At 51.2% G+C, this 14,389-nt stretch overlaps 1 protein-coding gene across 1 annotated transcript; it reads left to right on the forward strand.

Moving 5' to 3' along the window:
* LOC6597848 (ATP-binding cassette sub-family A member 13) lies at positions 1 to 12,953 on the forward strand. The gene is made up of 11 exons (XM_026991227.1): positions 1 to 412; positions 6,113 to 6,522; positions 6,576 to 6,718; positions 6,780 to 6,863; positions 6,937 to 7,077; positions 7,224 to 7,363; positions 7,428 to 8,549; positions 8,615 to 9,143; positions 9,215 to 9,867; positions 9,945 to 11,236; positions 11,307 to 12,953. Exons 2-11 carry the CDS (start codon positions 6,221 to 6,223, stop codon positions 12,871 to 12,873), a joined length of 5,973 nt encoding a protein of 1,990 aa, XP_026847028.1. The 5' UTR covers positions 1 to 412; positions 6,113 to 6,220; the 3' UTR covers positions 12,874 to 12,953.
* The last annotated feature ends 1,436 nt before the right edge of the window (positions 12,954 to 14,389 follow it).

A 14,389-nucleotide genomic window follows, 5' to 3' on the forward strand; every position in this document is an offset into this window, starting at 1 on the left:
CGAGCTTTTGATTGAAGCGATTGATTGAGTATTGGTAGTAGCTTTACAAACAATATTTCTGTTTCTATTTTTTTGTGTTCCTGCAAGTGCGTAGCTAATCCGAAGGGAGATGCCCTTGCACTCCCTCCCCCAGCCGCAGCCCCAGCCCCAGCCCCAGCCACAGTCGCAGCCACAGAAGAAGAATTACTGATCTCAGAACCAAACCTCAGAAGAAAACTCGAAGAAAATCTAGACGGTAGTGGAGTGCAGTGGAGTGTGTGGCAACAAAAGCAACAAAAGTGTGTGTGTGTGTTTCGTGTGTGTTTTGCTTGTGTTGCACCTGTGGCATCTGTGGCATCTGTGGAAACCAAGAACCAATAACAACATTCAGTGGGAAGGTAGTCCACCAATTTCGAGCTTCAACTATCGCATAGTAAGTATTTTTCACGTCTGTATTTCCCATTCATTCAATGGGTTGCAACATCAGCCCCCAAAACCAAAAAAAAAATACTCCAAGAAAAATAACAGAAAACAGAAAAGTGCATAGAGATTCTGCTTAGCCATGGGCGAAATGTGTATGCCCTTCGAATTCCAAGGAATCGATCCCTTTTGTCCCTAGCAATCCGATTCAGAAGAAGTTATACTGCAGAAGGCTTGTCAAGAGCTTGACATGGTGACCGAGGTGCGCTGCCGCAGGACGCGAAGCACGTATGCAGTCCCTCGATCTAGCTGGACATAAGGACCCACTGCCCATTGCTTAATCCCTCGGGTGGCTCATGGGCTTCCCTGTATATATATGGACATACATATGTGTGTGTAGTCCTCAGTTTAGTCACACTACCCTTCCCATCTGTCTGCGTGGAAAAAGAGTACACAAATGCGCTGAGGCCTGGTTTGAAAAGCTTTTGGTCTTTAAGAGCGAGAGTGCGAGCGAGAGCGAGAGAGATTGAGGCCCAAACCCAAACCCAAACCGTTCGGTACCAACAGCCGACAGCTGTTTTCAATCGCTATTGCTTTCAACTTGTTATTCAGTTTGATTTCTTGTCCGGGGTCCACGGTCCACCGTCCACCGTCCCCCGTCCATCGTCGTTTCGTTTGGTTTTCTGTGCCTGTTTCTGGATCGGGTTTTCTTGGCACGTTGCTCTTGCTCATCTGCCTTTTGGGCCGCCGCCCCCCACACCAGAAAACAAAACAAAACAAAGCAAGCCAAAGAAAATATGTGGTGTAGTGCGCGCTCGTAAAGCACCGCCAAGCCAAACCAAGCCAATCGCCAAACGAGCAAAAGAAGGTGGCAAAATCGGCAATAAACCAACGAAAGTGAAAACACAAAACACCACGTGCGAAGCACGAATTCTGGATACCCTAATCAGGGATCCGAGAGCGGAGCTCAGTGTTAGCTGGAAAGGGTCTTTTTTAGTATATTTGTTGTTGGTGATCAAAAGGTCCTTTCGACGTCCACCCACTTGTCTTTGATGATTTCAAGTACAATAAATATTTACCTTGAGACGGAGTGCTTCTGCTGCTGTTGTACCCCGTTCTCTGGCAGTGTATTTGCTCCCCTCGCCACCCATCAAACGCATGAGAAATCGCTAACGTGCATATCCAAGTAATTAACACGTTCGAAGTGTTATTCCGAGTCAGAAATCCGGCAAAACTAGAAGGTTTCCGACATTGAATCTAAGGTTTAAAACTTACAAAAAAAAAGCTACTAATATTTGCAACGAAGATCTTAGAGATCTTACTTTGTTAGGGATCTTCAAATACTGTGTGTATCTTTTATCACACGTACTGCTATTCCATCGCTTCTGGTTTGGCAATGTTCTTGCCACATTAACATATTCTTTTTGCATAGTCGGACGACTTCAAAGGCCCTTGAGAAGCAGCAGCAGTAACAGCAGCAGCAATAATCAGAGACTGGTTATCACAGTCAGACGGACAGACAGACGGAGCGACGGAGCGACGGAGCGACGGAGAGACACTCACTTAGTCAGACACTAAACGACGGCGTATCCAGACTTTAATTGCATCGCCAGTTTGTGCACATGTAAGCAATGACCTTGATAGCTGCTGGCGCTGCTTTTAAAGCCTTCTCCAGCAGCAGCAAAAAGTAAAAAAAAAATAAAATAATACAAAATAAATAAGAGTCAGAAGCATTTCCTATGCAGCCAATAACCGCCGCCGCCGCCGCCGCCGCCACCGGCTGCTCTAGAGCTTGAAAGTGTATAAATAAAATATATGCGACATACGTACGAGTATGTACGTGTATAAATACGTTATAGCCAACTCTACGCTCCGCGGTTCTTGCCAACTCACGCTGATCGTGCGATCGATCCATGGCCAACCCATACACACTACCAGCAGAAGCTAGGAAACTAGGGAACCAGGGAACTAGGGAACTAGGGAACTAGAGAACTAGAGAAGAAGAACCCTGTAAATAGTTGCACTTTGATTTACATATTTGTACATACATACATATGTATATTCCATTAAACACCGAGAGAGGAAGAGGTGTTTTCACTTAAATTTTTACCATTAATATGCCACTTCAATTGACCCTGAGATCTGGCCAAGGATGTATCGTATTCTAGCTCAAGACCTATCCCACTCCACCGAGTTGCGATTGCCATAACTTAAGAATTGTGGCACCACCATTGAATAGACATACTCCTCGTATATGCTGGGATATACATACATGGGTAGTACTGGGAATAATCGTACACCAATGACAAGACCAAAAAACCAGAAGAAGCGGGAAAAAACGCGTGCGTTTCTAAACGCGTCACTGCAGCCACACGCGACTTTTGTCGAGCGATACTCGGTACTACTACAATACAATTGATTAAAATTTCTATAGATAAATAGATAGATAGATAGAAGATAGGAGAGCGGGAGAGAGCTCTGTAAATTGGGATAATTGGGATAATCATCAAAACAAAATGCATTACACGACACCACGATTATGGCGGAGAGGAGTGGAATGGAGTTCCAGGGATAGGCATTCCGCCATCCATCCGTCTGATGGATAGACAGGCACAAACTAGTTTCTGGTTTTTTTTTTTTTAATATTTAAATTGTTTTGCTAGACTTGCTGGCTTTGGATTTCTCTCTTCAGAAGAGACTCTCATGGTCAAGGTCGCTCATTCGATTAGATGATAAATGGCGTTTGGCTCACATCCACATCCACATCGTATAACTGTCAGAAGCAAAGTCTCCTCCGCCGACATATGCTTATGAGATATCTTACTGCTGCTCCAGTAGATAATACTACCTCAACGAGTATTAGTATTAGTAGATGATTTAGTGAGGTTGATTCTGATTGTCTGGGAATGCGACTGACAGAAGGTGGCGTCCAAGGTGGCCTCTCCATCTATTTATGAGTGCAGCCTGTCAGTGCGGCTTGAGGGGCTCTAATCAGACGACTCGAATGCAAGGGATCTGATCTCTACGTTGAGCAGCGTCTTCCCTTTCGATTAGATGCGTTTGGGTTCTGGGAATTTCAGCTCTAAACGTGCTTTAAACAAGTTTTGGTTGCACAACACACACACCGCACAGCACACAGCGCACAGCACACACCACACACAGGGTACAGGGTACAGCAGGGGTACAGCAGGGGTACAGCAGAGAAGATTACTTTCAAATCACCATCAAAATCCTGTTTAGCGACTGACTGCATCACAGCACACTTTCTGCTGCTGATTTTCGCTGTGATTTTAATTAGTCTAAAGCGTTGGAAGTGGTCTAAAGTCTGGTTTCAAATACGACTTCGGGGTACGACGAGGGGCGGTGGGTTAATGTTCGACTCGTGTCCCCAAAACTGCTTCCAATTAGAATAAGATCGAAAGCTCTTAGCTACATCCCAACCAACGGCTAGTTAGTCGTAGTAAATACTTAGTACACACGTATGGTAGGTAGTATGTGGGGGTGGGGCACTGTAATTCATAAATTCTCGGCTGTAGTTGTACTACGTTTCATATATAATTACCTTGAAATAATCGCAGCGTAGATCTCCCGCAGTCAGAGATCGCCAGAGATCAGAGCCAGTGGAAAAGTAGAGCATTAGCTGGCAGACCGGTCAATCGGTTAGATAATCCCATCGGTCCCATCCCCCCATCGGTCGATCGATGGTGACATTGGCTCTCGAGAGTGCAACATTATGCTGCTCGTTGGCTAATCAGCAAAGCTGCAACTGCTATTGCAATTGCAACTGCAACTGCAATTGAAACTGGAATAGAAATCTCAAAACTAAAACTGAAACTAAAACTAAAACTAAAACTGGGACTGGAAATGGAAATGGGTATGGGGAACTGGTTCCAATAGCAAACAACTTGGTTGGTGTTTCGGTGTTTCGGTGTTTTTGGGTTTTTGCTCTTATGGGAAATACTCATATTGTTTCGGAAACAGAGAGCCCGAACCCCCATTCCCACATCCAAAAAGAGACAATGGTTTCTGGGGCAGTGGATTCTACAGTGATCAATCGATAGCGCAAATTCGTGGCTAGTAAATGAGCTATTTACACTCCTAGTTCTAGGATCAAGGGTGAAATTCTTTAAAGAATACGTTTGCCGCCCTTTTTCTTAGTGATTAATCGACCGACTGGCATGATCTGATGTATGCCTTCATTATACCCGAGAAGGATCTACAAGTGGTTCACTCTGTCGAGCATTGGCTGTGGCCTAATGTTCTTTTGTGTGTGTTGTGCCAGTCGCCTGGGATTTTCTCACTTTCGATCGTAGATCTAATCGAACCCGTCTGTCCGTACAGGTGGATGACGAGTACTACCTGAAGCTGAACCTGAACATGAACCTGCAGCCGCCAGACAGTCCCAAACCCCAAACCCCAACCCAATGGATGGCATATAGTATGCCACATTGGGGGTACGCAAAAGTCACAAGTCACAAGCTTTGCATACGAAATATGCAACCCAGAGAACAGAACAAGAGTTTGGGTGGGTTTTGCTTCTTTATTATTATTTTATATATCCAGTATGGTGTATAGTATACGTTATAGACGAGCATTATTTGATTTGTAACTGGTTTCGCGAGGTTCCAGCCATAAATCGCGCCGCCGAATGTCTGTCTGGCTGTCTGGCTGTCTGGGTAATGGATGCGGCTCATCTCTGTGTGGCTCCTCCTCCTCTGACTCCCCCTCTGAGAGGGCGGCTGTTAAATCTAATGGATAGCTTCAGCTCTGTGATAGCTCTGTGGTTATGGGAGTGGAAGACATGGAAGGCCAAGAGATACCTGCAAAGATTCAACTCTGTGGTTATCTATATAATTGTGCTGATCGATCGGTCAGTGACTCAGGCAATAATTTAATTTAAATGACAGAAAGCGTGCGCTTTAAAATAATTGTCATCACTTCCACCATCGCTCTTTGGGTGGATTGGATGGACGGTTGGATGGATGGAGGGGGAAGTGCAATTCGAAGGCGAACCACAGCGGAATTAACGGCCTGCCTGAATTAGCAATGTGCAAATCGAAACTAAAACCGTTTCGGAGATACAATCGGAGAGTACACCACACAAAGGAAACCAACGAGCAAACGCGGTAGACAAACACCAGCTAATTATGCGATAGGAAGTGTGTGCATACTCGTACATCATGGCATATGCCAGCCAGAGTTGCAGGCAGAGGAAGTGGCTGGGAGTCGATCGATGCTTCGAATGCCCTTTCCACAGCTTAACAGAATCAGCGTAAATGCTTTCCTATCCACCTTTAGACTAAAAGATGAACAGGTATTACCAGACAAAACCTTAGAATACCAAGAGATATTGGATATCAGGAACGGAGCAAATTCCATTTCAGGGTGCCGGTACTTCAATTGTCTTTTGGGCTGTATCATGTAACTCCATCATGCCCAAGCAATGTATACCGTTTCTAGTTTCTTGGCACCGACTGGGTATCTTGTGGTTGGATTCTGGGGACCGACTAGGCTGCTCAAAGCATTGACGAAGAGACGAAGCACAGAAGGAGATGCAACATCTTGGCAATTGTGCATAGTCTTTGGTACTACCCTCCCTGCTGGGCAAGGGCATACCAAAAAAACCACATACATCTCCCCCGCGATTCGCACGCTTCACACCTTTTGGTAAATCCATTAGCAACCCTTTAATCAACTTCTCCTTCCCTTGCAGGCAAAGATGCATCAATGATTGGACGGTTTCTGAACACCCAGAGAGACCACAACAGTAGTGAGAAGCGCAAAGAGATTTGGAGAGCGAGAGTGAGAGCACTAGGCGGTAATGAGGATGTATTTTAACACGCGGGAGATCCGAGCGCTGCTGCGCAAGGATCTCCTGGTGCGATGGCGCCAGAAGTTCCTCTCCCTGACGCTCCTCCTCTGGCCCGTGCTGATCTTCATGCTGCTGTATTTGATCCGCATGAAATACGGCTCCGAGGAGATAGCCGCCTGCCAATATCCGACCAGACTGCTGCCCACCAAGAACCAGATGGTGCCCAGTGCCTTCTCCTACATATGCAGCATCGAGAATAAGTGCCTGCCATCAGAGCCCTACGAGGAGTACTCCAGATGGAAGGGAGCGCCGTAAGTCAGCGCTATGATTCATGTGCTCCATTCTCCTATCATGATCTTTGTAGACTCCACTCTGTGATCGATGTGGTGAATGCCTTTGTGACGGATGACAAGCTGCACACGGCCGTCGTGGAGCTGGCGGAGAAGGCGAATTTTGTGTCCGCGGTGACGGCATTGATCACCAGCGATAATCTTGAAATTATACGCAGTGAGTGGAGTGGAGTGGGCCTGATCTCTTGCTAGTTTATTGATTTACTTTCTTCTTTTAGCGAATATCACAGAAATCATATCCTTGGTGCCGGAGATCGAGCGCATGATGAACTACAGCTTTGACGTAAAGCATTTGTTTTCTAGTATGTGGCATGGAATGAACCCCTGAATCCTCGAATCGTTAATCCAGGAATCCAAACTGCTATTTCGTTGCAGATCGCGAGACTTTTGTGAAGCTTGGGACGCTGCTGTGCGGGCATCCATTTCCCAGCACGGAGAGCATTCCTTTGGTCAACGACATCCTCTATTCGGAGGACTTTAGCGAGGTCAACGATGTGGAACTGGATGCCATGCCAAGTGAGTATCAAGGGAGGAGGAGGAGGAGCAGAGACAGAAGCAGAAGCAGAAGGCAGAGCAGTGGAACAGACTGGAAGCCAAGTGAGCGGCGGGAAGACTCTATTCCCTTGAGATTATATTTTTTGGTTTTTTCTTCTGACTTACAGCCAAATACTGCAAGCGCCTCTACCTCGACGTGACCTCCACAAACCAGGGCAAGCTCACGTGGAACACCATCAAGCCGATCATCCAGGGAAAGATACTGTACACCCCATCGAATACCCTCACGGAGAGTGTAGTGAAGTTTGTGAGTAAACACAGCGAATCCATCCACATGGCATGTTCCCAATTTGTGTGTTCCCTCCCTCCAGAGCAACGCCACCTTCGAGGAGCTGGACAAACTGAAACAGCTCTCGCAGGCCGCCGGTACGATCCTCACCAAACTCCACACGAATACCACCTTCCAGCTGGCCTTCGATAATCTCCTGAAGCTGGCTCGCTCCCCGCTGGTGAAGAGCGTGGTGGGCGATGACTTTGACATCGTGTCGATCGAGCGGGTGTTCCAGTTCATTCGCACGAATCAGCTCATCTACGACATCCTCACCACCGTCTCGGATCTGATGGAGTGCGTGTCTGCGGACCGCTTTGTGGCTGTGGATAGCGTGGAGGAGCTGCAGCAGCAGGCCTACGATCTCAACCAGAAGCGCATGTTCCTGGCAGCCCTCAATTTCGAGAGCGTCGGAACCAAGGAGGTGGTCTACCGCCTCCACATGGACACGGACAACACCCAGCCGACGTTCGAGAATAGGAACCGCTTCTGGTTTCCCGGACCCGCCGACAGCATGGTCATCGACATGAAGTACCATCGGGGGTTCGTGCAGCTCAAGCAAATGGTGGACCTGGGCATCGTCAAGCACAAGCGTGACGAGGCGGGATTCGTGGAGGAGGAGCCGGCCACCAGGTCGCCGGGCAGTTTGTTCAGCATCAAGGCTGTGAGCGACGACGACGACGACGACGACGACGATGATGATGATGACTTTGACCTGAGTATCGAGAACACCTCCACTGAGGCCAACACTGCACCGATCCAGGACCCTGAGACCCCCACCGCAGCACCCTCTAGAATGGAGCTGGAAACCACAACCTTTAAGCAAGAGTTTCTCCTCTCCCTGGATGATGTACAAGGGGGGGATGGGGATGGCGCTGGAAGTGGGGATGGGGATGTTCTCACCCGATCCAAGCGTCAAGGCCTGCTGGATCTCCTGAGCGGCCTCGGGGGCGCCGGCGGGGGCAGCAAGAAGCCCAAATTCGAGGTGGACAACATGCAGTTCTACACGAAACAGTTCCCCTATCCCTCGTTCGTGAATGACGAGTTCAAGCGAGGCCTCTACCTGTCCCAGGCCGTACAGCTGGCCTACTGCCTGGGCTTGGTAGTGGCCGTGGCGATCTGTGTAAGGGAGCGGATTTGGATGCGAGAGAGCAGGAATAGTATGGTAAGGGACACTCCCTTCTATACTCCCGTATTCTTATGCTGATACACTCTCTTTTTTTTTATTAGTTGATGCGTTCGATGGGTCTCAGGGCTCATTCGGAGCTGGTCGCCTGGGCCTTGATGAGCCTCATGGAGCTGTGTCTGATCTTTGCCCTCGTCAGCCTGGTGCTCTACAGTGGTGGCATCCTGTCGTACACCAACTGGTTCTTCATGATGTTCTACTGTCTGAGCTTTGGCGCCTGTCTCGTCTCCTTCTGTTACATGTGCTCGAACTTCTTCACCTCGGCCAACATTGGTGCCGTGGCCACATCCCTGCTGTTCTTCATCAGCCTGTGCCCCTTCATCATTGTGCTGATGTTCGATGCGAAGCTGAGTCTATTCGAGAGCTTCCTGGTGGACCTCTCCTTCACGACGGCCTTCGCCAAGGGCTGGGGCGAACTGATGCGCATGGAGCTGCAGCAGCAGGGCCTCACGTGGGGCCACTTGATCCACCTGGGTCCAGCGAGGAGCGAGTGCGCAATGGCTCTGCTGATGTTTCTGCTCGACTTTATGCTCTATGCCGCCATTGGCTATGCCTATCAGAGGTGGAAGAAAAGTATGTTACAGTAGAGGACCGGATCGGATCGGATCGGATTCTATTTTATTCTCGGAATATTCCTTTTTCAGCCGAGTACAGCTTCGTGCGGGCAATGAGCTCCCATTTGGACGACAAGCTGGGTGCCTCGCTGCTGAATGTCACCAAGCTCTATGGCAGCCAGTGCGCCGTGTCCAATCTGAATCTGGATTTCGCCCGCAACCAAGTGAGCTGCCTGCTCGGCCGCAATGGGGCTGGCAAGAGCACTCTCATCAAGCTGCTCACCGGCCAGATCCGACCGACGGGCGGCAAGGTGCTGCTCCGTGCCGGCGAGCACAATGTGGGCGTCTGCTGGCAGGACAACATCCTCATACCCAAGCTGACGGCCCGCGAGCATCTGCAGTTGTACGCCCACATAAAGATGCCCTCTGATGGCTCTGCCGAGGTAGAGTTGGAGACGGAGGTGAGTCGCACTCTGAAGAGCCTCAACTTTGGCCAGCACGAGGACTATCCCTCGTGGCAGCTGTCGGGTGGCTATAGGCGGCGTCTCTGTGTGGCCATTGCGTTCATTGCCTCGCCCAGTGTCGTCATCCTGGACGAACCCTGCAACGGGGTCGATGCCAAGGCGCGCAAGGACATCTGGAATCTGATCGAACAGCTGCGCCAGGGCCGTGCGGTGATCTTTGCCACCCACTTCCTGGACGAAGCCAAGTACCTGAGTGATTCGCTGGTCATTATGCGGAATGTGAGTTTGGTCCCACCCAATCTCCCAATGAGATCACTCCCTAATCCTTTTCCTCCTCCTCCTCCTGGTGCCTACAGGGTCGCATCATTGCCCAGCACAGTCGCGACTCATTGCAACATCTCTGCACTGCCAACTACAGCGTGAAGATGCGCTGCGCCGATGCCCCAGTGGCCGCTCACATTGCGGACAGGGGCAAGCAGCTGCTGACCAACAGCCAGGTGCTGCCTGCCACCGAGAATGAGCCCCCCCACAGCCTGACCATCAGCGCCAGCTATGCGGAGAATCTCACCCCCGCAGCCGTGCAGTTCCTGGAGCTGCTGCAGCAGCAGGAGTCGCTGGGGGCCATCGGAGAACTGGAGCTGTCGTCGAGCAGCAGCCTGGAGCAGGAGTTCGAGCAGCTCAATCGCAGCGAGGAGCAGCCACGGGGAGGAGCAGCAGCAGCAGCAGCTCCGGAAGGAGGCGGAGGAGGCATTGTGGCTGGCCCAGCGGATGTGTCCGAGGATCCGCCCTCGTCATGTGTCCAGATGCGGCTGCTGTTTGGCAAGCGACTGCGGCATCTGGCCCGCAACTACCGACTGCTGCTGTACGTGCTCCTGCTGCCTGCGGTGTTCGAGCTGTGCGCCATGTGGTTCGTCAGCTATCGCCTGGAGGATGACTTCGACACGGTCCTGCCGCTCACCAGGGCCCTGTATCCGCACAGCGTACAGCTGCTCAGCGGCGAGAGGCTCACGCCATTCACCGAGCAGCTCTATCCGGGTCTGAGATCCTCCTGCGATCTCAATGATGGGAACGGAAACTTCTCCGAGTGCCGGGAATTCAGCGACTCCTCGCTGGCCTACGATTGGGTGCTGACAACCCTCGATGAGTACCGGGAGCGACGCTATGGCGGCTACTCCGTGAACGGATCGGGGGCCACTGTGTGGTACAACAACAAGGGCTACCACGCGATGATGGCCTGGCTGAACGACCTGAACTCTGAGCTGCTGCGCACCAGCCTAAACGACTCGGAGTACGGGATACTCACCCGCAACGAGCCGTGGAAGCTGGGCTTCGCAGAGCTGAGCACCAGCTCCCTGCTGCGGCAGGCGGGCGACTCCTGCATGGTGTTCATTCTGCTGATCGCCTTTGGCCTGGTGGTGGCCGCCAATGCCGTCTATCTCGTGAACGAGCGCATCAGCGGCGAGAAGCTGCAGCAGCGTCTGTGCGGCGTATCGGCGGTTACCTACTGGCTGGTGGCCTTCATCTGGGACTATCTCATCATGGTGCTGGCCCTGGTGGTTTGCCTGGGCATCGTTCTGGTCTTCAGCATGCCCGTGTTTGTGGCCAGACAGCAGCTGATTGGCATCATTGGACTCTCATTGATGTTTAGGTAGGTCGTCTACCATCTACCATCTACCATCTACATCGTATCTAATCTATTATCTTTATATTGTCTCTAGTTTTGCCGTCGTTCCCGCTGTCCATGTGGCCGAGAAGCTCTTCAGCGACTCGAGCATTGCCATTGTATCGATCTTCTGTGCGAACATCATCATCCCATTGATCACCATGGGCATCATCCTCATCCTGGGCGTCGTTGGAGAGGGCTCTGCGTGGGACAGCTGGCGGCATGGCCTGAACGAGGCCTTCCTCGTCTTTCCCCAGCACGCCCTGGGCGATGGTCTCCTGGAGCTGTGCAAGAACTACATGGTGGCCCTGATCTTCAGGCGGTACGACATCGACTCGTACAAGCATCCGCTGGCCAGCGACCTGCTGCAGCGCCACTTCATCGCCCTGGCCCTGGTGGGCCTCTCGGGACTCGTGCTGAACGTCCTCATCGAGTGTCATCTGCTGCAGCGGCTGTGGAAGCGCCTGGAGCGCCTCCTCGACTGGCACTACCGACGCGAGCTGCAGAAGCTCCAGCAGCTGAAGATCGTCAGCCTGCAGAGCATCTTCAAGAGCTGCGTGGAAGCCGGCGAGGCCCTGCGCGCCGAGAACCTTTGGGTGGCGTACAACCGCGGACGCTACGCCGTCCGTCAGGTGCACTTCGGGGTGAAGCGGGGCGAGTGCTTCGGGCTCCTGGGCAAGAACGGGGCCGGCAAGTCGACCATCTTCAAGGTGCTTACCGGACAGCTGGAGCCCAATGTGGGACACATCCACTTCGATCAGCCGGGGATCTCCTACTGCCCGCAGAGCAATCCGCTGGATCCCCTGCTAACCGTACGCGAATGCATCCTCTTCTACGGCCGCCTGCGGGGCATCCGCCATCTGGATCTGTTGCTCGCGAGGGTCCTGAACACCTACGAGCTGCGCTCGTACCGGGATGTCCAGGTACGGAACCTGAGCGGCGGCAATCGGCGGAAGCTGACGGTGGCCGCCACCTGCTGCGGCCACACGCCCACCGTCCTCATGGACGAGCCCACCAGCGACTTGGATCCGGTGACGCGGGAGTTCGTCTACTCGACCATCGAGCAGCTGCTGGCCGCCCGTCGCGCCGTCGTCCTGACCTCCCACTCGGTCTCCGAGATCGAGCATCTGTGCCAGCGCGTGGCGGTGCTCAAGGCGGGCCAGGTCGTGGCCAGCAGCAGTCCCGCGCGGCTCAAGGCCGAGTATGGGGGCTACTACGGCATCAGCTTCTTCTGCCCACCCGCCCAGCAGGCACTGCTGGCCAAGATGCTGCCGGAGCGGCTACCGGGTGCCTGCGACCTGCAGCACTACGCCCACAGCCTGCGCTTCCTGGTGAAGGTCCGTTCCGGCGGGGACTCCTCCAGCAGTGCGGCCAGTGGACTGCCACTGCCGCTGCTCTCCGAGCTGTTTGCCGCCCTGCGGGACATGTCCGTGGGCATCAGCCGCTTCTCCGTCAACCGCTGCCGCTTTGAGACGGTGTTCGAGAAGATCCTGGACAGCAGCGAGAAGACGTCCTCGAACGGGCTGCAGGAGGACGATGGCCTGCCCAGCAAATCGCCGGCTGTCGGCGGCTCCCTGGCCACCGGCTACATCCACTGCGGCTACGAGGAGACAACCACTTGATTGATTTTACTCTTCCGCACTGCACTGCAATTATGTGTTTAATACGAGTAGTGTTTTTTTTTTTGCTTAGTTAGAGAGTGATGTGTTTTTAATTTTATTTGTGATAAGATCGGACGCGGATCCAGTGATAGTTGTTCTATATTTCTGTTTCCGTTTCTGTTCGGGTATTCTGTTAGACCATAAGAGTTCGGACCAGCAAAAGACCTATTTATTTCGATACTTAATACGATAATATGCAGCTATGCCAATGCCGCCGTTGAACGACCCTCAAACAGGATTCTGTTAGCCAGGCGCAAGTTTTACGAGTACGAGTATGTATATTGTGCAATACCTCTAATATTATGAAGGAGTGTGAACCTATGAATAAAGTGAAAGTAGTAAATGTGAGAGAAGATCTCAAGCTGCAATTTTGGAGTACAGATGGATGCGGGATGCAATGAGCGTACTCCCACAAATACATACATAAGAACAGAACTGTTGCTGTTAATGCTTCCGCTGTTAACAGCACCGGGAGCTGTAACAGTCTGTTAACCTGGGCTGTTAGCAGACCCGTCATCGAGATATTTATAGCCATAAATGCTTCCTTCCATCAATAAAAGCTGCAGCCCATTCCGGTAGCCACCTCCTGTTAATCGGATAATTACCCCCGAATCCTTTGAAAGCCACATAATGCCACCGAATTAGCGCTTCGGATGGAGCCCTGATGCAATTATTGAACTGCTTCTGAGGGAACCCTGAAAAAAACCGAGAGGGTTGCCTTGCAAGCGAACGGATATTTAATTAAGCTGTTCGGGGAAAGTGGCGTTACGCGGCAAAAGTGCAGTCGAAAGGCGGGGATGGGGTCGAAAGCCAAAAAGTAATTAAACCAAAAACTGCTGTAACATTAACCAAAACGTGCCCCAAAAGAGTCTGGCTGCACCCCTCCCTGTCCCCCTCTGTCTATGCCTTTCAATAGACGCTTTTGAAGTATTTTTCCCCTCTTCTATTCCGCAGCAGAACGGAGCGGTAGGGGGTGGGGGTGGCGGTAGGGATTTTGGTGAAAATTCGTTTGCCAAAGCGCTTTTATAATTTGCCTTTTCTCTGCGTTCCTCTCCGTTCTCCTTTCGATGTATTTTTTGTTGCCTTTGCCGCCGCGCTTTTCCTGGTCAATTTGAACAAAAAAGTGAAATGTTTTTCCAAAAGGGGCTTTCGGGCAAAGGATTAAATTAAATTCCATTTGGTTTGTGCTGCTGCTGGGAACTTAACGAACGCAGGTAAAAATTAAATCAGCGAAAAATCAACATAATTAAAAGGGTTCGTTCAGCGTTCAGCGTTCAGGACTCGCCACTCCCCCGCTTCTGGTTTCCCGTTTCCCGTTTCCCGCTCGTTTTCCACATTTGCCCACTTCTCACATTTCGCACATTGCTAAAAAGGCGTCTGCATGTGGGGCCTTACATAACCGAATTATTCGTGGAATGACGCTACCTCTTTTGGGTAGCGCAGAGACAGGAAAATATTTATTTGGCTTAAATAAGAA

Source organism: Drosophila persimilis, unplaced genomic scaffold (genome assembly GCF_003286085.1).
Source record: "Drosophila persimilis strain 14011-0111.01,24,50 unplaced genomic scaffold, DperRS2 tig00000653-arrow-arrow-pilon, whole genome shotgun sequence".
Taxonomy (NCBI): Eukaryota; Metazoa; Arthropoda; class Insecta; order Diptera; family Drosophilidae; genus Drosophila; species Drosophila persimilis.